This window comes from Cardiocondyla obscurior, linkage group LG13 (genome assembly GCF_019399895.1).
Source record: "Cardiocondyla obscurior isolate alpha-2009 linkage group LG13, Cobs3.1, whole genome shotgun sequence".
Lineage (NCBI taxonomy): Eukaryota > Metazoa > Arthropoda > Insecta > Hymenoptera > Formicidae > Cardiocondyla > Cardiocondyla obscurior.
The window spans coordinates 2,830,419-2,853,755 of record NC_091876.1 but is presented as its reverse complement, the minus strand read 5'-3'; the positions used below and the strand labels follow the sequence as shown (position 1 = coordinate 2,853,755).

General features: G+C 32.9%; 7 protein-coding genes across 10 annotated transcripts; 3 read left to right on the top strand and 4 right to left on the bottom strand.

Moving 5' to 3' along the window:
* Positions 1 to 313: 313 nt before the first annotated feature.
* Positions 314 to 13,890, top strand: Smc2 (structural maintenance of chromosomes 2). 3 transcript variants are annotated; one of them, XM_070665520.1, is made up of 9 exons: positions 314 to 3,806; positions 3,905 to 4,118; positions 4,317 to 4,739; positions 4,816 to 5,094; positions 5,183 to 5,956; positions 6,050 to 6,637; positions 6,798 to 7,419; positions 7,486 to 7,739; positions 7,965 to 8,390. In XM_070665520.1, exons 2-9 carry the CDS (start codon positions 3,951 to 3,953, stop codon positions 8,388 to 8,390), a joined length of 3,534 nt encoding a protein of 1,177 aa, XP_070521621.1. In that variant the 5' UTR covers positions 314 to 3,806; positions 3,905 to 3,950. The 3 variants fall into 3 exon arrangements, with proteins under 3 accessions (XP_070521621.1, XP_070521622.1, XP_070521619.1); XM_070665521.1 differs by lacking the exon at positions 314 to 3,806 and adding an exon at positions 13,517 to 13,890 and having other exon boundaries at positions 3,818 to 4,118; positions 7,965 to 8,238; XM_070665518.1 differs by lacking the exon at positions 314 to 3,806 and having other exon boundaries at positions 3,818 to 4,118.
* On the bottom strand, positions 8,532 to 11,971 carry LOC139107708 (ribosomal protein S6 kinase-like 1). Its single transcript, XM_070665522.1, has 6 exons — positions 11,584 to 11,971; positions 10,408 to 11,511; positions 10,202 to 10,335; positions 9,038 to 10,121; positions 8,859 to 8,954; positions 8,532 to 8,715 (listed from the first exon to the last, which is right to left on the bottom strand). Exons 1-6 carry the CDS (start codon positions 11,677 to 11,679, stop codon positions 8,611 to 8,613), a joined length of 2,619 nt encoding a protein of 872 aa, XP_070521623.1. The 5' UTR covers positions 11,680 to 11,971; the 3' UTR covers positions 8,532 to 8,610.
* Positions 12,385 to 14,680, bottom strand: LOC139107710 (ADP-ribosylation factor-like protein 13B). Its single transcript, XM_070665525.1, has 8 exons — positions 14,495 to 14,680; positions 14,327 to 14,397; positions 14,083 to 14,216; positions 13,821 to 13,936; positions 13,492 to 13,668; positions 13,215 to 13,389; positions 12,865 to 12,895; positions 12,385 to 12,798 (listed from the first exon to the last, which is right to left on the bottom strand). Exons 1-8 carry the CDS (start codon positions 14,584 to 14,586, stop codon positions 12,488 to 12,490), a joined length of 1,107 nt encoding a protein of 368 aa, XP_070521626.1. The 5' UTR covers positions 14,587 to 14,680; the 3' UTR covers positions 12,385 to 12,487.
* An 89-nt stretch (positions 14,681 to 14,769) lies between these two features.
* Positions 14,770 to 16,527, top strand: P5cr (Pyrroline 5-carboyxlate reductase). Its single transcript, XM_070665528.1, has 6 exons — positions 14,770 to 15,146; positions 15,236 to 15,501; positions 15,606 to 15,687; positions 15,758 to 15,894; positions 15,960 to 16,171; positions 16,409 to 16,527. The coding sequence occupies exons 1-6, from the start codon at positions 15,056 to 15,058 to the stop codon at positions 16,482 to 16,484; spliced, it is 864 nt and encodes a 287-aa protein (XP_070521629.1). The 5' UTR covers positions 14,770 to 15,055; the 3' UTR covers positions 16,485 to 16,527.
* Positions 16,528 to 16,775: 248 nt separating this feature from the next.
* Positions 16,776 to 18,485, bottom strand: Prp18 (pre-mRNA processing factor 18). Its single transcript, XM_070665526.1, has 5 exons — positions 18,350 to 18,485; positions 18,009 to 18,103; positions 17,648 to 17,926; positions 17,132 to 17,560; positions 16,776 to 17,049 (listed from the first exon to the last, which is right to left on the bottom strand). Exons 2-5 carry the CDS (start codon positions 18,069 to 18,071, stop codon positions 16,813 to 16,815), a joined length of 1,008 nt encoding a protein of 335 aa, XP_070521627.1. The 5' UTR covers positions 18,072 to 18,103; positions 18,350 to 18,485; the 3' UTR covers positions 16,776 to 16,812.
* Positions 18,486 to 18,867: 382 nt separating this feature from the next.
* On the top strand, positions 18,868 to 20,153 carry LOC139107712 (probable serine hydrolase). The gene is made up of 2 exons (XM_070665527.1): positions 18,868 to 19,021; positions 19,081 to 20,153. Exons 1-2 carry the CDS (start codon positions 18,868 to 18,870, stop codon positions 19,911 to 19,913), a joined length of 987 nt encoding a protein of 328 aa, XP_070521628.1. The 3' UTR covers positions 19,914 to 20,153.
* Positions 20,154 to 20,174: 21 nt separating this feature from the next.
* Positions 20,175 to 23,021, bottom strand: LOC139107709 (uncharacterized protein C05D11.13). Of its 2 annotated transcripts, XM_070665524.1 has the most exons (3): positions 22,725 to 23,021; positions 21,186 to 22,418; positions 20,929 to 21,067 (listed from the first exon to the last, which is right to left on the bottom strand). In XM_070665524.1, the coding sequence occupies exons 2-3, from the start codon at positions 22,388 to 22,390 to the stop codon at positions 21,064 to 21,066; spliced, it is 1,209 nt and encodes a 402-aa protein (XP_070521625.1). In that variant the 5' UTR covers positions 22,391 to 22,418; positions 22,725 to 23,021; the 3' UTR covers positions 20,929 to 21,063. The 2 variants fall into 2 exon arrangements, with proteins under 2 accessions (XP_070521624.1, XP_070521625.1); XM_070665523.1 differs by having other exon boundaries at positions 20,175 to 22,418.
* Between the last annotated feature and the right edge of the window lie 316 nt (positions 23,022 to 23,337).

The following is a 23,337-nucleotide window of genomic DNA, read 5'->3' as shown; positions in this document are numbered from 1 at the left end:
GCCGTCGGATAGAAGAACAGGCCAGACCTATACACTGTCTGTCCTGTTCTTTCGTGGCGTCGCCGGCTAAGATATCGCAGATCCGCTTCTCGGTAACATCGCGGAGTCTTAAATAATTTTAAATAGTACGAAATCCGAGTCACCGAATTGTGTATTGTACGACATTTTCAAGATATAATGTAATATAAATTTTTAATGTACAATGCAGCAAAAATTTTCCGTCCCACTTAAACAGACTGCGGACTGTCGGTTGTATATACTTTTCATATTTTCTGCAAGTACAACCGGTGTGGTTAAAAATTTTGATGCATTCTACACATCACTCATACCTAGTTTAAATTATTATAAAACAAGGAAAAATTGTTCGAATAGGACTTATAAAACTACTAAAATACGCGTCGCACAATCCGGCGTAACGCGAATCTCAAGCAGCAGATGCCAATTTCCCGAATTGCGTGCAGTAGCGCACGCACTATCAGTCACGGCTAACGAAACAGAAAACGACACTCCGCGAGGGACCGACGAATACTCCGGGCTGTACAACGATCAATTAAAAAATAAATTGAAAACGCGAATTATAACCCGAGAGCGCGAAACAATATTCCGATCACGAGAAAAGCGACCTTGTTTTATAATAACTTAAACACAACACCCCGTATAATATACAAAAACGCAAAACTGTACGCTCACACTCACACTCGCTCACATAATATTCACCGCGCACTTCATAACACTATGACTCATATTCACCGCGCATTTTATTACAATATCACTCATACTTAGTTTAAATTATTATAAAACAAGGAAAAATTGTTCGAATAGGACTTATAAAACTACTAAAATACGCGTCGCACAATCCGGCGTAACGCGAATCTCAAGCAGCAGATGCCAATTTCCCGAATTGCGTGCAGTAGCGCACGCACTATCAGTCACGGCTAACGAAACAGAAAACGACACTCCGCGAGGGACCGACGAATACTCCGGGCTGTACAACGATCAATTAAAAAATAAATTAAAAACGCGAATTATAACCCGAGAGCGCGAAACAATATTCCGATCACGAGAAAAGCGACCTTGTTTTATAATAACTTAAACACAACACCCCGTATAATATACAAAAACGCAAAACTGTACGCTCACACTCACACTCGCTCACATAATATTCACCGCGCACTTCATAACACTATGACTCATATTCACCGCGCATTTTATTACAATATCACTCATACTTAGTTTAAATTATTATAAAACAAGGAAAAATTGTTCGAATAGGACTTTAAAACTACTAAAATACGCGTCGCACAATCCGGCGTAACGCGAATCTCAAGCAGCAGATGCCAATTTCCCGAATTGCGTGCAGTAGCGCACGCACTATCTGTCACGGCTAACGAAACAGAAAACGACACTCCGCGAGGGACCGACGAATACTCCGGGCTGTACAACGATCAATTAAAAATAAATTGAAAACGCGAATTATAACCCGAGAGCGCGAAACAATATTCCGATCACGAGAAAAGCGACCTTGTTTTATAATAACTTAAACACAACACCCCGTATAATATACAAAAACGCAAAACTGTACGCTCACACTCACACTCGCTCACATAATATTCACCGCGCACTTCATAACACTATGACTCATATTCACCGCGCATTTTATTACAATATCACTCATACTTAGTTTAAATTATTATAAAACAAGGAAAAATTGTTCGAATAGGACTTATAAAACTACTAAAATACGCGTCGCACAATCCGGCGTAACGCGAATCTCAAGCAGCAGATGCCAATTTCCCGAATTGCGTGCAGTAGCGCACGCACTATCAGTCACGGCTAACGAAACAGAAAACGACACTCCGCGAGGGACCGACGAATACTCCGGGCTGTACAACGATCAATTAAAAAATAAATTAAAAACGCGAATTATAACCCGAGAGCGCGAAACAATATTCCGATCACGAGAAAAGCGACCTTGTTTTATAATAACTTAAACACAACACCCCGTATAATATACAAAAACGCAAAACTGTACACTCACACTCACACTCGCTCACATAATATTCACCGCGCATTAGATCGCTCGCAGGATAGTCCACGACGCTTCCGTTAAATCCTCGATCTTGACAAAAGAAATATGATGTATCTTGATGTATCTTGATGTATCTTGATGTATCTTGATGTATCGTCGATGAAACTTTTATTTAATTATTACTCCTCAAGGCGTTGACTCATCGAAGTGACCGTGAACTTAAACTTGAACTCCGGTAGAGAACAGTTATCCCCCCTTTACACATCCGTTCCCGACTACATTTAGGCGCGAAATGAGGGTAGCGCGGTCGTGATAACGGTACTTATGTTGGGGGGGTAATTAATTGGCGCACTAGGGAAAAAACGTTCCCACCTATCAGGTGATAAGAGAAGGGTTGTAATTGGTCGGCATGGGGATGATACCGCGAGTGTCCAATGAGTGTGAAAAATTTTGTATTGCGACCCGTTTATTTTTACCGTTATGCGCACTTTTTTGGCGCCGTTCATTCCGCTGACAACAAACTTTTTGAAAAATAGCGGATGCAAAGCGTGCGCATGGTTTGTTTTAATATTCAAAAAAGAAAATAATTTAACCGGCTATGGACAATTTTTTCCCGCGAAGCATACTCGTAAAGGCAATTATTTAGACATTTGTCGGTATAAGAAAAAGAGAGTTCGCAGTTTTACAATAAGTTAATCCGTAGAAAGCGAGAGTGATAACGTGCAAAAAAGCCACTCAATTATTTCGACGATTATTGTGAATAAAAATTAGACATGCCGCTTCTCATCCGCGATATCGTAAAGTCAAATAGAGCTTTCGTGACCAGCACGCGCGAGTGATTTTCAGATACGCGGTGTAAAACGAACCCCGCTAATTAAATTACATGTAGAAATTTAATCCACTTATTAACAATAAACGATCCGATCGATGGCGTTTGTTTTAATCTAGAAACGTGAGATTGAGTTATCGCATAATAGCTACGCGCATTAAAGCGCGTTTCACCGATGCACATATCGGCAAAAATCTTAAATAAATTTATACTTGTTCGCGATCAAAATCTTTCTCTCTACGCGCCGAAATCTCTAATGGTCAGTTTAGCCGCGGAGCCTCAGCGTGCGGGTGTGTTGTTAATCGCTCCGCAATTACGCGTATTTTCGACCGCTGATTGAAAGTCTCGTATGCGAATAAGTGTCGACGTCGACGACTCGGGAACGAACAATCATTTTAAGCACTCGTGTGCCATTCCACTTGTCGCTCTGTGGTTCTTTCGTGCCTCGAAAAAGTGTTTCGGGAAGACAAGGTTATGTCACCGGCAAAGCGCACGGAGCGTCCGACGTGAGTTGCGCCGCGTGATAGGCGTCATCGACGATCGAAATCTTTCTCTCTACGAGCCGAAATCTCTGACGGTCAGTCTAATTGCGGAGCCTCGTGGGTGCGGACGCGTCGTTAATCGCTACAAAATTACGCGTATTTAATTATAAAATCATTACAAAATCTTTTTATTTTACTGTTAAGTTTATATTTCTGCTCTCATCTTATAACTCGGTGATGTTAGTGTGAAGCGAATCTGTGATAACTGCCGGCGACGCCGCGAAAGAGTAGGACAGACTATGTATAGCTCTGACCTTTTCTTCTATCCGACGGCAGCCGAAGCGCTGGCTTCACACGGACGAGCCTCTGCATTTGTACGCGTGAAAACCGCGATTCCGAGTTGGGCTCTCTGGTGCAGGATAGTGCAGCCAATGCAGCCAATTCACTTACGGAGAAGAAGCTTTAGGTAAGTGTATATCAGTTGGCCACTTGCGACCTATCGGTTGAAAGGTTTGAAACGTTCAAGTCGGAGGAGAAGCATGTTGAATCTTTGTTCTTCGTTAGAGCCGCTGCTTTGTTACCGTAAAGTGAACTTTATTACTGATTTAACATGTACATCAAATCAATGGTGCTGGAAGGATTTAAATCCTATGGCAAACGAATCGAAATAAATGGCTTCGACAAAGAATTCAATGCTATCACGGGATTTAATGGAAGTGGAAAATCAAACATTTTGGACGCGATATGTTTTGTTTTGGGCATAACAAACCTCAGCCAGGTAAATATCTATTTATCTAGCGTCTGTATCTTGCACCTCGTTAAAACATCGCACACTATTTGCACATAGCCTCAATCTTATAATTGTATATTTCGTGTATATAAGTTTATATGCCGTAATGATATAAGTTAAGTTGCAAATAACTTGTTAATTTATTAAATAAAATAATTAACAGTATTAATTTGACACTTAATACAGGTTCGGGCTGGTTCCTTGCAAGATTTGGTTTACAAATCTGGTCAAGCAGGGATAAAGAAGGCTAGTGTTACAATAACTTTTGATAATCGTGACAGAGAGTCATCTCCTATGGGTTATGAACAACTTGATGAAATTGTAATTTCGAGACAAGTAGTAATTGGTGGAAAAAATAAGTACATGATCAATGGAACAAATGTACCAAATAAACGTGTACAGGATTTATTCTGTTCTGTTCAGTTAAATGTAAATAATCCACACTTTTTAATTATGCAAGGTAGAATAACAAAAGTGTTGAACATGAAGCCAGTAGAAATTTTATCTATGCTTGAAGAAGCAGCAGGGACAAAAATGTATGAAAAAAAGAAACAATCAGCCTTAATTACTATAGAAAAAAAGGATAGTAAATTAAAAGAAATAAACAATGTAAGTTTCTTGTTGATAATATTTAACTTTTCTATATTAATATCTTAACTTTCTAACATGTTTTCATATGTTTTAGATATTGAAAGAAGAGATAGGTCCAAAGTTGAATAAATTGAAAGAGGAGAGGATAAGATATGTGGAATTTCAAGGATTAGAAAGAGAACTTGATCACAGTAAACAAATTTTTCTTGCATGGAAATATGTTACAGCTTACAACAATAGTCTAAAGATAGAAGAAAATGTTAAGAGTGTACAAAATAAAATAGATTTGAAGCTAAAGTCTATAACTACAGGTGAGGAAAATATCAAAGATATTGATGCAAAGTATGCTGAACTATTGAAGAAAGTCCAAGCGGTATGCTTTTTTTTTTATTTTTACAACTACAATAGACAATTTATATTAATGTAAAAAATATTATTGGTTATTATTGATCTTTTAACAGGAAAAAGGTAACATATTGGAATCTTTGGAACAAGAGCTGCAAGAGTATGAGAAGAAACAATGTAAATTATCAGCTGAAGCAAAAAGTAATAAGGAAAATATTAAAACTATGAAAAAAACAATAGAACAAATTCAGATTAATATAACAGATGATAAAAATGCACTTCTCTCAAAGGAAAAAGAATTGGGAAAAGTTGGTAGACTATTTCAGAATTTGAAAAAAATGTCTGAGAAAGATACTGAAAATCTTTTAGAGGCACAAGAGAAGTATCAGAAGGTCAGTGCGGGCCTCTTAGAGAACGAAAGCGGTGAAAATGCAACATTGGAACAACAATTGATAAATGCCAAGCAAAATATGGCACAAGCTCAAACTGAACTCAAGCAATGTGAAATGACGCTAAAGCACAATAATGAACAGTTGAATAAAAAACAAAAAGACGTATGTGATACGAAAAATGATTACGAGAAATATAATACCGATTTGAAAAAGAAAGAAATAGAATTGAAAAATTTGGAGACTGCAATGCAAAAATTAAATTATAAGGATGGTTATTCAGAGGATTTAAAACAACAGAAAAAAGATTTAATTGCAGAGATAAAACCATTGCGTGAAAAACTAAATCAGTTTGAAATGAAATATCCTCATACAAAATTTCAATACCAAAATCCTGAACCTAATTTTAATAAAAAATCTGTAAAGGGTGTTGTATGCAAATTAATTAATTTAAAAGATAAAAGAGCCGCTTACGCATTGGAAGTTGCCGCAGGCAGTAAGGTAATGATTTTAATTTATTACGATTAATATATATATTTTATACTTTATTTCATTACTATAATTATATATATATATATATATGAATTGTTTTAGCTTTATAATGTGATTGTTGATACTGACACTACAAGTAAGAAACTTCTTCAACATGGGCAATTACAGCAACGAGTTACAATTATTCCACTTAATCGAATGTCTAGTAGAAGTATGGACCAGAAAACAATCGGATATGCAGAAGACTTAGGTGGAAAAGAAAACGTTCAACCTGCTTTATCTCTCATAGATTTTCCAAGTGAAATTACGCCGGCGCTAACGTGGATATTCGGACAAATATTTATATGCAAAAATGTAGAAACTGCCAAAAAATTAGCTTTTCATGAACAAATTAAGAAAAAATGCGTTACTTTAGAAGGCGATCTTTACGATCCAAGTGGTTCATTAACTGGTGGTGCTCTACCAAAATCTGGATCAGTTTTATTAAAATTGGAAGAATTAAAAGAAACTCAAAATCAATTAAATCAGAAAGAACAACGCTTAAAAGACATAGAAAATACTTTGTCAAATATCGTACAAATCGTGGAAAAATATGAATCTTTAAAACAGAAATATGACTTATTGACTTATGAAATTAGTATGATACGACAGAAACTACAACAAACAAGTTATCATAAAATTAAGGAAGAGGTGCATATATATACATACATTCTTAGTAATAATAGTTAAAAATTAATTTTAAGTAGAAGCAAAAAGAATGTTTATTTAAATAAGTAAATTAGATACTTAACTCTAAACGTATTATTTATTTGAGTAATATATTAGCGTGTATATATATACTTATTTTTAGGTGGATTCTCTAAATGCTGCTAATGAAAATCTTAAACAACGGATGACTGCAGCTAGGAATTTAGAAAAAGAAAGCGTAAAACGTGTAAAAGACATAGAAATTCAATTGAAGGATATAGTGAATATTCGTGAAAAACAATTAAAAAATGTTGAGAACGAATTAAATCTCTTGAAGAAAAAAGCTGAGCGAAGCCGCAAAGAGTGGGAAGAAAGAGAACAAGAATCGGAAACACTCGAATTGGAAATAGAGGAACTAAAAAAAAGTATTGAAAATGGTGATATTCAATTACTTGAAGCAAATACGAAAAACAGCAAGTTTGAAGAAGAAGGAAAAATTCTTCAACAAGAATTGGATGAAATAAAAAATAAAGTTACAACATTGCAAAATAACGTTAAGAAACAAAAGAACATTATTAATCAGCAAAATCAAGAAATACAAAAATTGATAGCAAATAAGGAAGATATTATTAAACAAAATAAGGAACTGGAATTGGACATTAAGAAATTGAATCATGAGATTAATGATATCAAACAGAGTGCACAGGAATGTAAAAGAAAGGTGTCAGAACTTACAAAAAAATATGAGTGGATTGAACGAGAGAAACCTTACTTTGGAAAGAAAGGTATTTATAGAAATATTCATATATTAATCGATTAAATGATATGTCATGTAAATTATATGCTTTTAGGTGGTATATATGATTTTGAAGTTAATAAACCAGAAGAAATGGAACAAAAAATACAGTATTTAGAAAAACAACGGGAAAAGTTATATCGTAATATAAATACGCGAGCAATCAATCTTCTTGATAAAGAAGAAGAACAATATAATGACACGCTAAAAAAGAAAAGAATTGTCGAAAATGACAAAAGAAAAATTCTTGAGACGATTAAGCATTTGGATGAAAAGAAAAAACAAACGTTACTAATAGCTTGGAAACAGGTATTCCTCTTCTAATTCTTTAAAAAATATTAAAATAATATTTAATATTAAAATATTAAAATGTGATTAATTACTATGTTCCTATACATATTAAAAAATATTATATTAGTATTAATACAGTAATGTGATGTTTAAATTTAGTATATAATGTCATTTATGATTTAGAAGAAGTAAAAACATAAATCTATAATAATTAAGTTATATACAACTTTTGCATCTTATCAGGTGAACAAGGACTTTGGCTCTATATTTAGTACTTTATTACCGGGAGCCGAAACCAAGCTGCAACCACCAGAGAAAGAAACGATAATGGATGGGCTGGAAGTAAAAGTTGGATTTTCGGGAGTTTGGAAAGAATCGTTAGGAGAATTGTCTGGTGGTCAAAGATCGCTAGTTGCTTTGTCATTAGTTTTGGCGATGCTTCTTTATAAACCAGCACCGCTTTATATTTTGGATGAAGTAGATGCTGCTTTGGATCTTTCGCATACAGAAAATATAGGTACGATGTTACAAAGACATTTTAAACATTCACAATTCATTATTGTATCTTTAAAAAATGGTATGTTCAACAATGCCAATGTTTTATTTACGACTAAATTCGTTGATGGTATGTCAACAATAAATAGAGTTGAAAAAAGTAAATTACGTTAATAATGAATTCAATATAAATTTATATATATAACTTAAATAAAACTGACTTTTAATTACTTTAAATTTAATAAAAAAAAAATAAAAAAAATATATATATACATATATATATTCCTCCCTCTTTACAAAACCAATTTTGTACATTTATTATATAATATTTAGGCTGTGACTATTATAAGAAGTATAAAAGAAAAATAATTAACTCGTTTTAATAATATAAGTATTAAATTTGTGAATTGATCATATTTAACCAATCGGTTTCTGCAAAAAATGGATGACGCTTTATTTCATTTAGTGTCAGTCGTTCTTCTGGATAAAATTTTAGCATCTGCAACAATTACACAAATAACATTTTTATTATTTGATGCACAACAAATTAAATAATAACGAATTATTAAACGATAAAATTAAACATTAAATAGTTAAATTAAAAGACTTAATATTAAATAGTACGACGAAATTTAAACTTACACCGCATAATAAAGATTTTGCATTTTCCGATAATTTACTAGGAATATTAATGGTTGAATGTGAATTAAATGATCCAGGATGTTTGTTGATAAACGTCTGAAATAAAGTAAAATTTTAGTGCTATTCAAATATTTAATATTTAAAAAACTTTATCGTAACTAATATTCAATGTTACATACGGTGCCGGTAAATAGCTCGTATAAGATAATTCCGAAACTCCAAATATCTGTGGCGGATGTAATAGAAGTGCTTGGAGAAAACATTATTAATTCCGGTGACGAATACGGATATATTAGTTTAGATAACTCAAGTTTATGCCGCGGTATAATATAAGTAAGTCTGATATGTCCCGTATCATCGAGAAGAATATTATCGGGTTTAAAATCAAAAATTAGGATATTCTGTTGATGAAGTGTCTCTAGAGCCAAAAGAATTTCTGCTATCCAAGATCGAATTACAGTTTCTGGCACTCGCCAAAATTCCTGCTCTTCGTCTGCATTATTTTCTTTATACAAATGTGAACATTGTGTCTCGTCTGTGCTACAATTAACGTTTAAGGAATTTGTCTGTTTAGATATGCTTTTATTATTCTCACAAACTTGTGCTGTATTATTAGTCGAACCATTCTGCATTGAAACAAAATTATTATGCAATAAATTATCCATTTTATTACTTTTAAATGAATCACACGTTATAGAACTTCCGTTTAATTGTGACGTACGAATCCTTTCTGACGCATACGGATTTTTATTGTTTCTTGATAAAGAATGATTGCCTTCCAGATTTTCATTCTCTACTAAACTTTTGTTCGTAGATTTCTCTGTAACAATATCATTTATCTTTGTATGATTCAGATTCGACTTGTGATAAACAGCAGATAATGCAAGATGTGATTCCTGATAGATCTGAGTGGCAGTTTTTGCATTTGATATATTTTCTGAATGTCTCAATTCCTTATATTCATTTAATCGATTTGCGATAGAGTTGCTTTTTTTCAATGTTGCATTAACAGATTGTAATAATTCTTGTGACTTCTCTAACAACTTTACAGTAGGCATTTTCATATGGTTCTCACTTTGAACATCCGTCACATGTTCCCAATTTTCTTGCATTTCATTTTTTTCTATAATTTTATCCGTTTTATTTGGTCCACAAATATTTTCATTGATATTTCCATTTATACATGTGCGACTTGAAATTTTATTACGCGAATTATCGAATACTTTGTAATGCAATCTTACAAAATCCCACAATCTTCCATAACTGAAACATAATACAAAATGTAAGTATATAAATAAATGTGCGATATTGTGGCAAATACTATAAATAGCATCATACTGTACTTTGCGTATTGCAGGATCAAAAATATCGTATTCTCAGTTTCAATACACGCGTATAAATGTACCATAAAAGGTACTTGCTTGTGTAGCACATAATTATTAATATTGCCTTCATAAATACAAGATTTTTCTATAGTCTGAAATTAAAAATTTTTTAAAATTAAAAAAATTTTTTTAATTAAAAATTACGATATTAATAAGACTTTTACCTTGATTATCCTGTTACAATTTGAACGTGTATCCTTTACGAGCATTACGGACTTGATTATTTTAAGTACTTTATAATATTGAAGCTCCGATATTGGTTTGTTTGCTATTGAAATGTTACAATTTAAATGCTTATTATGTAATTGTTCAGCTCGTGTTAAATATTTTGATATTTTTTCTTTTATGTTTGGTACTCTTGTGCTGTCTGGATCAAATTGTACACCATTTATCAGACATGCTATTCCTAGTTTGTATTGTGTAAAAGCTTCCTCATATTCCGCTATTGATTCATGTTTAAAGGCTGCACTTATATGAGCAGCAGCTATCAAGAGATATTGTGTAGAATCTACCTGTGTCTGAGTAACATTCCCTTCCTCACGTAATATTACAGAATGTTTATCATAATTTGAAATAGATTTACCAACATTGTTATTCAGACTATCAAATCCCGACACATCGTCAAACTTTGTCACATTACTTTTAGCTTTGTCATGTATATCATGTTGCTTGCTCACACCATTCTGGATATGTGACGTTGCTGTTTTACAACTTTGTTTTTCTCTGTTAACATTATGCAAATTAATACTGCTACAAGATTCATTCTTTCTCTGATATACTGTAAATTCATCCTTGTTTGTGCAAATAACATTTGACAAAGTAGAACATGGATTTGTCAGTACATTGTAAGATACTTTTATTGGAACCTGAATGGTACTCTGCACTGTATTGTCATTTACAAGTACAGAATCACTGAAAGCCACCATACGGTCGTCTTCAGATGTATCGGAGCTCAGAGAATGTGCGCAATCATTAGTATAATTATCTGTGTGACTAGTTTCAAAGAATGTTATAAAGATATCGCTCGAATATAAGAACGAGTATCGTCCTACAAATTCCAAAAATTTTAAAGCACATTTTTTCCTTTCTTCCACAACCTCAGCCTCAAATCTACCGAAATATTTTGACTTGGGAAAAGTTGGGAAACTCTCCTTTGTTCCTAAACGCTTGTACAAGAGACTAAGCTCCGAATGAAGCTTTTTGAAATCATTATAACGCTTCCAAACGGATACTTTTGACACCTCTTCATGAGACAATTTTAGAAATACCTAAAAAATATTTAAAAAATTAATTTAACATTAAAATTCAAAAAAAAAAAATATAATAAGCTCAAATCATACCATAGAAGTGACTTTGTAAACTGTAAAACCCTTCTTATGCCGCTTTGTTTCAGTAATTATGAAACGCCTGATCCATTTGTCTTTTGCAGGTGCCATCACTTAATTCATATTAATTAACCAAGTCTTGCTTATGTTAATAATACCGAGACTCCTTGTCGATTACAATTATGTAAAATATAACCGAACGTGATAGAATTCGTTTGCTCCCATGTTTTATTGTACGTTATATATTACACTTGAATAACTATTAAGTATTTTCGTCAACACTCGAGATATGGCATATGCATCATTTTACTCCTCTTTGCATCTCCATAACCAAGTTTTAAATCAGTACTATTGTTACACTTAATTGGAGCATTAATGACAAGACGCACACTTTTTCTAACAGAAGTAAATAATCATTTTTAATTCCCTTCGAATTACCTCGAATTTTGATCTTAAATTCTTCCTACTCCTTTTCAATAAGATGACGCTCGATAAGTCGATATCCAACTGGGCTAAACTCTAGAGACCAGTAGGCGTATTCCTGAAACGAGAACCCCTAGATGTCGATGCGTAAAGCTATAGTTCACGTAACACATATTATTAGCAGCTGCGGCTGGTGTAATTAATAAACGTATAGCCGTCGTAATTGCTGCAATATCATCACTTAAAAAAGAAAGAAAATCTCAAAAAAAAAAAAATATAGCAATTTTTGTATCGTGCAACATTAATTTTAATAATCGTCGTAAATTTTTTTTTTTATTATTTATAAAATTAATATTAATATTAATAACTAAACACAAGTTACAGAAACAGGCATTATTCGGCAATACAATATTTATTTACATTCATTTATAGTTTTTTATTCGTAGAACAATATTATAATCTTCTTTAACTGTAAGTACAAAAGTTACGAATGCTGCTATTGAGGCACTTGACCCGGAATATTAATTATCGTCACGTTATTTGATAATCGTTGAGATCTTTCCGGTGCTGTATACGGACGGATTAGTTTTGTACCAAAATAATTTTCATTATGATTAATATTTGAATTAGGCGGATCTAATATCGTAGTAATAGTTTGTGTACTTTTCTCTCCAGCGAGAGTTTCTACATTAGGCGAAAGATTTCGTGAAAGACTTTCGCATTCGATAGTCGATGGCTCATCTGGAAGAGGGGCAGTCTTATTTCTCTTTGCAAAAACTTTCATAATGCTTCTCTTTTCGGTGGTACCTATACAAATATTTAATATTAATATAAAAAAAATTCTAAACTTGTTTTATTAACGTAAATACATACCATTGCACGATTCACTTATTAAAGGTTCATCCTAAAATTTTATAAAAAAATATTAGTGACGAATAACAAGATATTTATATTAAAATATATGTTGTATTAAAATACTCGTTTTAAAACCTCATATATAAAAATGAGCTTACGTCGGACGTAATCATTTTTATGCTGTCGCAAAGAGGATCAAAAGATCCGTTTTGGATGCGAAATAATCGATAAAACCGAAGCAGGCAGTAATAATTAAAATAATCGAAAATTTAAAGAGACAAAGCAAATGTGAAACTTCATTATAGAAACAAATTTCAAGATTATAAATATAAAGCTATATTTAATAGATAATATGTAATACCGTTTACCTTTGCCGCTAAAAGATCTCTAATAGGTTTAAAAGGATTCGAGTGTATAGATACTCTCGAAGCGCTTGATGCAGCGGATTGTGCTCGTTGAACACTTTTTTGCTGACAATTCTGCGATTGTTTGACTCTGTTATTTAAAACGGTATAATTTTTCACTACAATATCCAACAGCCATCTATAACAGAATAAATTCTAATTATCAATATGGAAATATATACCGTAAAATGTTTATTTCGTAAATATATTTAAATCTTTTTAATAATCATTTTAAACCTACTTATATCCATCTTTTATGCCCGCAGTGTTGCTCTTGGATTGTTCTTTATTGTAAATGCAAGAGCATGTTTCTACTCTTGTCGGACATTTCATGGCATTGGCTGCACGTTCTACATCGAGGTTTTCAACCACGTCCAGTTCGTCGATGGCTTCATTCAAATCTTGTTTATTCGCGAGTCTGTGCATACATTACGAAAAATTTGGATAAGATCTGTATTAATGATAATGTTACACAACGTATCCTCGATCATTATGTGCATACAAATGACCTAGTGTATTTCATATGTGCGTAAGCAAAAGTGCAGAGATATAACTTCAGAGATCTCTTACAATAATATTGGTTTCGTCAAGATATGCTCGTGTGTAATTAATTCATTAAATACAACTTTATTCTCTGCAAGACGGGAAATATCACTAGCATCCACCACATATATAAGACCATGTATCTAAAAGATGGTAATTGAAATATGAAATTTGTTATTAGCATAGATTAGTAATCAATTTGCTGATTTTTATCGTAATATTAATAATATTGTATTACTTATTTATAATATTATTGTGTCCATTTAGGCAATTTAAGCAGATCACTTACATCATTGTAATATTTAGGCCATAATGCTCTAATCTGTGAGCTGCCTCCGAGATCGTATATTTTCACGGAATATGACTTGTGCTTTAGAGAAACTGTTCGGAATCCTATCGTCGGTAGCACATTCTGGTCTGAATCTATAAAATAAATATATCAAGAAATTTGATGCCACATAGAGATAAGCTCTCGAAAATTTTCGTTTAGCATCACGCTCGTTTTTAATTAAAAAAAAAAAAAAGAACTTTACCGCCGCTGATGTGATTTAATATCGTGGATTTTCCGGCATTATCCAGTCCTACAATGAGCAGAACGATAGTTCTGAAATCATAAAAGATAAAATGTAAACAAGATGACGTCATCGCTCTCACCCTTTTCAACCACGCGTCACGCAGTCTTAATTGTAATTAACGCGTACTTGTCTGTCGGACGGTTTCTTCGCAGCCTCCTCAGCACGCTTCTGATGCAATTACCCATCGCGGGGAAAAAGAGAGAGAATCGCAGTCCCATAATTTCCTCTCTTAACCGTGCTCCGGCAAACTTCTGTCATTCATCGCGCCATTTAACTCTGTGTAATCGCCGCGCGTAGTAGCCATGTGCACAGTGACCTGTCCGCGCGTACGTAAATACAGAAGTTACGGAGCATTTAAAAAATAACTCGCTGTCATGGCTGCACGGTCGTGGCACACAAATATCGAACCAAGAATTCGCTTATCGATGTTACCATCTTTATACACATATAGTTTGTGCTTAAAGAAACCGGTGAATCTCCACGACGCACGCATAATCTTTAATTAATTAGTCACTGTTCATTATCTAAAAAAAAAAAAAAGAATACGTTTACAGTACTATTCTAATTAATTCTACAAGAATCAAGATCCCCCTTTTTTAGTAGGAAGGGAGAAAAAAAGTACTCATCGACAGTGTATAGCATCGTTTATTGATTCAAAAAATAATTATTTAATATTCATAATCAGCTATGACAGAACAGGATTTAAAATCCATTAAAATTGGATTTATTGGAGGCGGAAATATGGCTAGTGCTATAGGCGCAGGTTTAATTCGCAAAGGTAAATTTATATTTTTTTTTCACTTATCAGTATTTGCAAAATAGATTTACGAAAATTTTTAATAATAATTTTGCTTTTTTTTGTAATAGATATATTAAATCCTGATAACGTCTGGGTCTCTAGTCGTACAGACAGAATGCACAGCTTTTGGAAAAATCTAAAAGCTCATGTGACATTAGAAAACAGAGAAGTTATATCCAACTGTGATGTTATATTTTTGGCAGTAAAACCATTAATGCTGGATGATGTGCTCACACCTCTTATTAATATACATCAAAATATGCTGTGCAAGAAATTCACAAACAAACTTATTGTTTCAGTTCTTGCAGGCATACCTCTCAATGTTTTACATTCTGTAAGTAAAGTTATATAAAATTTTAATATAAATTAATGTAACATGTAACATTTTGATTTTTATAACTATTATATGTATATTTATATAATATAAAACGTTTTTAGAAACTCTCAGTAATTCTAAGTTCACCAAGGATAATTAGATGTATGCCAAATACACCTATGATAGTGGGAGAAGGAATCACAGGTATATTTAAAAGATAGGATGTAGTGTAAATTTATTTTTATACATTAATATAAATAATATATCAATTTAGTTTATTCCAGTGATAATGCTAATGCAGACGATTTAAAGCTAGTGGATACATTATTCTCTTACATTGGCATTAGTCAAAATGTGCCAGAAGATCTTTTGAACAAAATTGGTGGTTTGTCAAGTAGTGGCCCGGCGTTTGTAAGTTATAATTAGAAAAATAAAAATAATTGTATATATTAATTAATATATTAATTAATTTTTAGGCTTATCTCATCACGGAAGCATTAGCAGATGGAGCTGTAAGAATGGGTGTCCCGCGGCCACTAGCAACTAAATTTGCAGCACAAGTACTAGTAGGAGCTGGAAAAATGGTACTCGAAACTGAACAACATCCTGGCCAACTGAAGGATGAAGTCTGTTCACCTGGAGGTACTTCCATTAGTGGTATTCATGCTATGGAAGTAGGAGGAGTCAGGTATTTAATAAAATATTTTATACATTTATTAGTAATAGAATTATTTTTCATGGAGCTGATTGAACTGAAAAGTTCTTTGTTATATTTTGAGATTCTATTCTCTTATATTAAATATTAAATAAATTAAATACTAAAACATTTTTTTTATTAACTTACATTCATAAGAGGTAATATCGTTATCGGAATTCTATGTGTGAATTTAATAATTTTCTTAATTAAATAACTTACTAATTATAGGGGATCTATGATGAATGCTGTTGAAGCTGCTGTAAATAAAGCAAATGAATTTACAGCTTATTTTAAAACAAGCTAAATTTGGAAACGTGTAAATAAATGATAATTAAATAAATGTTTAATAGCATTTTATTACTTAAATCGAAATATAATTTTAAAATTATATTTCTTTTCTGAATATAGTAATTATTTTCAAGCAAGTTTCAATATTATTCACTGTAAAAAATATATACAACAAATACGTATTATATATTATTCGGTTAATTACGTAAAAAAAAAAAAAACTAATAATAAATTATTTGGTAAAAAAATGTCTATAATCCGTTGATAATTTCTAACGATCAAACATTTATATCTACATGTGATATAATTATGGTGTTTTACTTTGTACATTTTATTATAGAAACTTAATTTTTTGAGTATTCTACACATCGTGATGGATCAGTAGGATAATATTCTTGACATTTAGTCATTAATCTTTTAAGCGCTTGAATGTACTTCCTCTGAGTTTCATCATTCATGACATGAGCAACATTTTTAGAAAAAATTTTTTCTCTACCCGTACGAGCGTGGATGCCAACCATAGTAACGCCAATAGGCCATGGAGAATTTCCTATGGCCATTTGCAAGTAAGCGTCACTAGCCTGAAAGAATTTAATATTATTGCCGATTTTGCAAAATATATTTATAATTATGTTTTTATTTTATATGTAATTATCCTCATACCAATATGTAATTGCGCTGTAGCAAATGTTTAACAATTTCTGTTAAACTATCTGTTATATCCTCTGGAAGAGATTTGTTTTTTAATTTTCTTAAAAGCGGTTTTAAATATTCTCTTGTTTGAGCATATGTAGCACTATTCATCTTTCCCTTGGTGCTCATTTTTTCAGCAGTTGACCGACTGTTTAATTGATTTCCCCACATTTGAACTAGATATTGCACAAACAAAGTAATAACATTCATGTCAAAGTCCTTATCTCCCTTGTTCAGTTTAGTTGACATCTTTTCTATATCTTCATAAGTGACACCTTCATCAGGTACATTCACATCTCCCTTTCCATCAAGATTTTGGGATTTGGAAGATGTCAAAATTTCATTAAGATATGCTTGATCTACTTGCTCCATAGCCTCTTGGAAATCATTTCTGAAGCCCTAAAAATAAATTATTACAATTAAAAATTTATTTTTTAGCAGGGTTTTTTTTTAATTAAAAGATATAATTTATAAATAAATAAATACCTTATTCACTTCTGGTTCTAGAATTTCACATTTTCTTAATCTTTTGAATGCTTCTATCTCAGATTCACTGAATAATAATATAGGTTCTCCACGCTCGCGTAATCTCCTAATTACTTCTTGTCTAGAAAGCAAATGTTCTGAGCTACTGTCTGTTAGATGTTCTTCTGCTTGCTGACTGATATTTGAAGGGGTGGTTTCACTATTTCCTTTATCAGTTTCATGTGCTTCCTGTTGTTTTGATATCAATTGACTTCTCTTAAAGTATTTCTTATTATTTTCCTAAAAAATATAATTTAATATAAGTAAATATTGCTGCACAATTACATATATATAAAATCACAGAATATAAAATACGACATACCAAGACATGACTTTCTTCTAACTCTTTACGTTTTTTCATTATTTCCGCTTTTAGAATATCCATTTTTCCAAAAAATGCGGTATTAAATGACCAAACTGATAAAAATCCAATTTTAAGAAAAGGTTATGTTATTGGCAAATATATTACGAATCGATTTGATTGAATTAATAACTCGATTTAACTTTTATTTAAGTCCTTGATCTGTTTCATTGATTTAATCATACAACTAATTAAATAATTAAAAAAAAAAAAATTTAGAAAATACTTTTATATCACAGAGAATTTTAGTTTTTAAAGGGGATAATTTCCGACTTCTATCACTATTATTATGAAAGACGTACGACTAATATTTTACGTTAATGTTGCAATTTACGAGTTTATTTCACAACGAGCGATTTTAATAGCACCGTAGTGGAGGTTGTATTCTCGAACTCTTACAAGCTGCTTTCACAAACAAAAATGATGCTGTGCCAGCTGTGCGTTCACTGATTGGTATGTAATTTTGAGATCCAAAGATATACACCAATCGATGAAAGTCATGCAAAACATTATCATTTTTATATGGTGAACAATTATTATTCATATAGATAGGATTCGAGTTATTTGGGCTATACTAGATGTACGAGTGAGTTTGAAACTATTCAGTTATAAATATCTATGATTTAATATCTGACTTTATCTTTCGTAAATGCCTCAAGATGCCACTTAAAAAAAAAGCGTGTCACTGTCCACACTATCGATAGACTTTGTATTTCACACTACTGATCGATTTTGTATTTACATTGATTATATAAAATAAAACTTAACAAAGTTTTATTAATTTTATATACACAGAGTTGTGTGTGTTGTGTCAGTATATATGTATTTTAGTAAGATGTTTAAAAGACTTGCAATTCGTGGTTTAAGAGTAAACACGTGTACTTGGCCGACAAAAGCATACTATAGTAAATTGTCACATGGACAGCATGAAGTTAAGGAAATAGAAATTCCAGTACCTTGGGGCAAAGTGGCAGGTATGCATATTCTCTTTAAATATAAATGGAATTTTTATAAATACACATTTTTATTTTAGGCAAGTTATGGGGATCGCAAGATAAACAGCCGATTTTGGCTATGCACGGCTGGCAAGACAATGCTGCGTCGTTCGATAACATAGCACCTCTTATTGCAAAAAATACACCAGTTCTTGCTATTGATTTACCTGGACACGGACTATCTTCGTGGTTACCACCAGGATCTATGTACAACGAATTAGTATATTTCTTGTTGATAAAAAGAATTAAAAAATATTTTGAATGGGAAAGATTAAAAGTAATGGTACATTCTTTAAGTGCTATGACAACCTACTGGTATGCAGCAACTTTTCCGAAAGAAATGCAGTATGTTATAGCTTTAGATTTTTTTAAATTCCCAGTTATAAAGCCAAATTCGTATGCTGCTGATTTTGGAAAAGCAGTGGATGCATTTTTTAAATTTGAGGAAAATAACATTCAACCTAGTTACACGCGAGATGAGATAATGAAAAAGGCGTCAGTAGGATTTTTGCAAACTTTGGATGAAGCGTCATATATAACACTTATGACTAGAGGTACTACGCAACAAAAAGATGGAAAGTACGTTATTAACAGAGATCCTAGAGTGCGAGTTGTACCTGTCCATACTATGTTTTCGCAAGAACAACTAGATACATTTGCAAAGTTTATAACGTGTCCGTACTTAATAATAAAAGGAGACATTAATGTATACGGTGAAAAAAAAGAAAATTTTTATAAAACATTAGAGGTACTTAAAGCTGCTAATGACAAAGTATATTTCGAGAGTATATCAGCAACTCATCATCTTCATCTTACACATGCGAAAGATACAGCCGCAATTATCAATCCCTTTTTAGAAAAGTACGATTAACTATTATTTTAAATTTTATTCATATTATATTAAAATAAAATTTGTATTTAGAAAAGACATATAAATGCCGATAATATATAATTTATAATAGAATATGGTGCAAAGTTTATATTTTTATCTATTTTGAATAAATGGATATATAAATATGTATATTTTATAAAATAAATGCTATTTCGTTATATTTAACATTTTTACATGTATTGAAAAAATTAATTAAATTAATTAAATTAAAAAAATATATATATTTATAGAAGTAACACATTATAACACAATTTTTTATTTTATTTATTATAAAGGAACTGTAGAAAGAAGTACATAGTAACTATATGTACATACAAATAGCACAAGAGACAGTCAAACTTTCACCAGAATCATTCACTCATGTTCAAATGCAATGTGTATTAATGAATTCAGTCTGATAATTTATTTTATTGAACAATGAATAAAAGGCACTGGCAAGAATTGCTTCTCTTGTATGTTTTCAATGTACAACGTCTATTCTTTCATCACATCAACATTTCTGCAAAATTTATTTATACACTTAAATCTAACATCAAAGAGTAACCACTGTGTTACTTTAAGATGTATCTCATATTTTTTATGAGCAAGAAAATTTTTTTAATGTTCAAATAATTAATCATATAACTGAACATCATTTAAACATTGGAAAACGTTAGTTTTTTTTTTCTGGAATCTATCTGTTATCGGCATTTTTATGCAGTCATATAATTTTTTTTTTAAAGATGAAACACAGCATAATTATATTTACTTCCAGCTTTTATAAATATTATAAAATAGTGTTTTTAATATATAAATTTATAACTTTCTATTGCTATTGCAAATCTCCTAATGTTATTAATAAGAAATAGCATAATGATAATTGTGCTATTATAATTTTTTGCTTCACGCCTAGAATTATATGGGAAGCATACATAAAGCATATTTAGATTGGTCTCTATTACCAGTTATCGTTCACACATTAAAGTCCTCAAAGTTATGTTTGTAACGGAAAACACAAGTTATCTATTATGCTGTGTTTGCGCCTCTGTCACTTGTTCTCCACTGTGAATTGGTTGTGTCAATGTATTTTGAAACCACATCATCCAGTTGCTCAGATAATGGCCATCCAATTGACTTTCGGGATTGTCTCTTATCTGCACATCGTTCAATTCTTGAAAATTCCGAACCGTTCGGAGCTCCGTAAAATTATTGTGCACCGAATGGCCCCCATGCATCCTTACCTCCCTTTTTCTAAGGGCATCCTTTACTAACCTTTGCTTACGCTCCTCTTCCGTTTCGATGGCGGATCTTGTGAATCTCATTTCCCTAGCTCTCAGCGCGTCCCTTCGTAATCTTTCCTTCCTCTCGTCCTCAGTTTCTTTAGCGTATTGATTTAATCGGGCTTCCCGCCTCTTTGCCGACTCTTTATTCAATCTTTCCCTTCTCTGTTCCGGCGTTTCGTTTGCGTACAACGACAATCTCTTGATTCTTCTTCTCTCGGCCTCGCGATCTAGCCTTTTCCTCCTATCTTCCGGCGTTTCATTGTACATCCTATATTCTCTTTTTCTCGCCGCCTCAGCGTCGAGTCGTTTTCTTCGCTGGTCTGGCGTTTCATAGTACATTCTCATTTCGCGTCTCTTCGCCGCTTCCTTTGCTAATCTTTGTAAACGTTGCTCCTCGCTCTCTTCCTCATACAACTTTTTCCGTTTCTCTCTCATACACTCTGCCTTTTTTCTTAATCTTTCTTTGTAGTCTTGATGATGCGCAGCAGATTTTAGCCTGACATGTTTTTTTGATCTCCTGGATACTTTAGTTTTTTCTTGTTCAAGATTATTATCTTTACCGTCCGATTGACTCTTGCGTTTCGCTAATGTGATTACATCGCTAGCGTCAATATCAACGGGAATTTGTATATTTTGTTTGGTATCTTTCAAGATTCTCAATCGTATATTGCTGTCGTTATTTCCATCGCATAACCATTCTGCAGTGTACAATGTCCCATGATCTTCGTCCTCTTTTTTTATATTGATGTTAAGTCCGTCCAGTAGCTCGTTCGATATCGTTACTGTAGATATATTGTAATTGGCCGTCTGTATTTGTTCATCGTTACGAATAAATACTTCTGTCGCGTTTGAATGCTTTTGAAATTCAATATTTATGGAATCAGAGTCTAAAGTGTCTATATAAATTGGATCCGTTAATACGTTATTAATAGTGCCGTTCTCGGTCTGCTGTACGTTTTCTAAAGAGGACTCCGAAGCGTTTGACTTGCTTGCTTCACTTTGATCTTTGCCTATTGTTTTATCATCATAATTCTTGGCCTCTCTAATCTCAATTGCGCAAAAGTGTTGAGCCGACGTAATTATCTCGACTTCATTGAGATCTGTTTCGGATTCGTCATCCTTTTGCTTATCGTACGCTGAGATCAAGTCTGTTGCCTGGTTTCTCACTCTTACATTGCTTTCAGATATTTCCATGTCCCACAACAGATCATCCACGAATATGCTAAATAATAAAATCATACAGTAATATATTATATGTAAATAACATAGTCAGACATCGTGCGTACATTGTAAAATCTGATTAATGATTCAAATCATATATATGTACAAAAAAAAAATTTATTTTATTATATTACATTATTAATATATCATTTGCAGGCGCATATTCTTCGGAATGAAAGTAGGATATTTAAAAGTATCTGCGATAAAAAAAAAAGAATGAAAGAGCTTCGGCGATGTCATTTCTCTGTATAAACCCGACAGAATTACGATTACGAGATGCGAGGATCCGTCGGAAATGTGCCTATACCTGCGTATCGTCTGCTTGACAGCTGATTCAAGATGGCTGCGTAGATGGCACCTTAGAATCGTGCTTTACCGCGGTATCCGTCAGCACCACGCTCGACGCGATCGTCATTCTCGCTATTGCATCCTCCTGCGCCACACGCCAGGCATCGCAAATCGCGCGTAAGCTTAATCGCCAGATCGTCCATGTGCTTCTATCCGAAATTCATCCGAACATCGAGCGCCGCTCGTCCGTCCACGTCCCTCGTCATTGCTAACGACAACAAGATCTGAGCGCGTGCAGCACACTCTGCGATTGAATTCTAAAGCTGCACTCTTCGATACGGTGGCTTCATCGCGCGGCGCGATTCTCACGTATGACGCCGACTTCAAACGACTTACCGGCTGCTGGAGCTATCACGCGTAGTAGGTTAGATCACAATGTATACTTTTACTTCCCACGACGAAAGCCTGGCCGATCAAATGACAATCAAATTCAATTTTTACGATAAGTATCAATTAATCCAGATATTTATACATGTATATCGCGTTTTATGTAATCGTAGGAAAACTGATCGAGATTTTTATTTTTGGAAAAGACAAGCTGTTTGTCAGAAACACGAATTTATGTATTGACA

What these genes read in the sequence shown, in the direction of transcription:
- LOC139107709 (XM_070665523.1), bottom strand. Translation starts at nt 22,390, where the DNA reads ATGGAAATATCTGAAAGCAATGTAAGAGTGAGAAACCAGGCAACAGAC.
- P5cr (XM_070665528.1), top strand. Translation starts at nt 15,056, where the DNA reads ATGACAGAACAGGATTTAAAATCCATTAAAATTGGATTTATTGGAGGC. An exon ending in CTCTCAATGTTTTACATTCT is followed by an intron (nt 15,502 to 15,605) that starts GTAAGTAAAGTT and finishes AAACGTTTTTAG; the next exon opens with AAACTCTCAGTAATTCTAAG. An exon ending in ATGGAAGTAGGAGGAGTCAG is followed by an intron (nt 16,172 to 16,408) that starts GTATTTAATAAA and finishes TACTAATTATAG; the next exon opens with GGGATCTATGATGAATGCTG.
- LOC139107708 (XM_070665522.1), bottom strand. Translation starts at nt 11,679, where the DNA reads ATGGCACCTGCAAAAGACAAATGGATCAGGCGTTTCATAATTACTGAA. An exon ending in TTGATCCTGCAATACGCAAA is followed by an intron (nt 10,122 to 10,201) that starts GTACAGTATGAT and finishes ATTATGTTTCAG; the next exon opens with TTATGGAAGATTGTGGGATT. An exon ending in CAAAATCTTTATTATGCGGT is followed by an intron (nt 8,716 to 8,858) that starts GTAAGTTTAAAT and finishes TAATTGTTGCAG; the next exon opens with ATGCTAAAATTTTATCCAGA.
- LOC139107712 (XM_070665527.1), top strand. Translation starts at nt 18,868, where the DNA reads ATGTATTTTAGTAAGATGTTTAAAAGACTTGCAATTCGTGGTTTAAGA. An exon ending in ACCTTGGGGCAAAGTGGCAG is followed by an intron (nt 19,022 to 19,080) that starts GTATGCATATTC and finishes TTTTTATTTTAG; the next exon opens with GCAAGTTATGGGGATCGCAA.
- LOC139107710 (XM_070665525.1), bottom strand. Translation starts at nt 14,586, where the DNA reads ATGGGACTGCGATTCTCTCTCTTTTTCCCCGCGATGGGTAATTGCATC. An exon ending in AGAAACCGTCCGACAGACAA is followed by an intron (nt 14,398 to 14,494) that starts GTACGCGTTAAT and finishes TTATGATTTCAG; the next exon opens with AACTATCGTTCTGCTCATTG. An exon ending in ATTAAATCACATCAGCGGCG is followed by an intron (nt 14,217 to 14,326) that starts GTAAAGTTCTTT and finishes TTTATTTTATAG; the next exon opens with ATTCAGACCAGAATGTGCTA.
- Smc2 (XM_070665520.1), top strand. Translation starts at nt 3,951, where the DNA reads ATGTACATCAAATCAATGGTGCTGGAAGGATTTAAATCCTATGGCAAA. An exon ending in TATTGAAGAAAGTCCAAGCG is followed by an intron (nt 5,095 to 5,182) that starts GTATGCTTTTTT and finishes ATCTTTTAACAG; the next exon opens with GAAAAAGGTAACATATTGGA. An exon ending in TACTAATAGCTTGGAAACAG is followed by an intron (nt 7,740 to 7,964) that starts GTATTCCTCTTC and finishes GCATCTTATCAG; the next exon opens with GTGAACAAGGACTTTGGCTC.
- Prp18 (XM_070665526.1), bottom strand. Translation starts at nt 18,071, where the DNA reads ATGGATATTCTAAAAGCGGAAATAATGAAAAAACGTAAAGAGTTAGAA. An exon ending in TAGAAGAAAGTCATGTCTTG is followed by an intron (nt 17,927 to 18,008) that starts GTATGTCGTATT and finishes TATATTTTTTAG; the next exon opens with GAAAATAATAAGAAATACTT. An exon ending in TAGAACCAGAAGTGAATAAG is followed by an intron (nt 17,561 to 17,647) that starts GTATTTATTTAT and finishes ATTTATTTTTAG; the next exon opens with GGCTTCAGAAATGATTTCCA.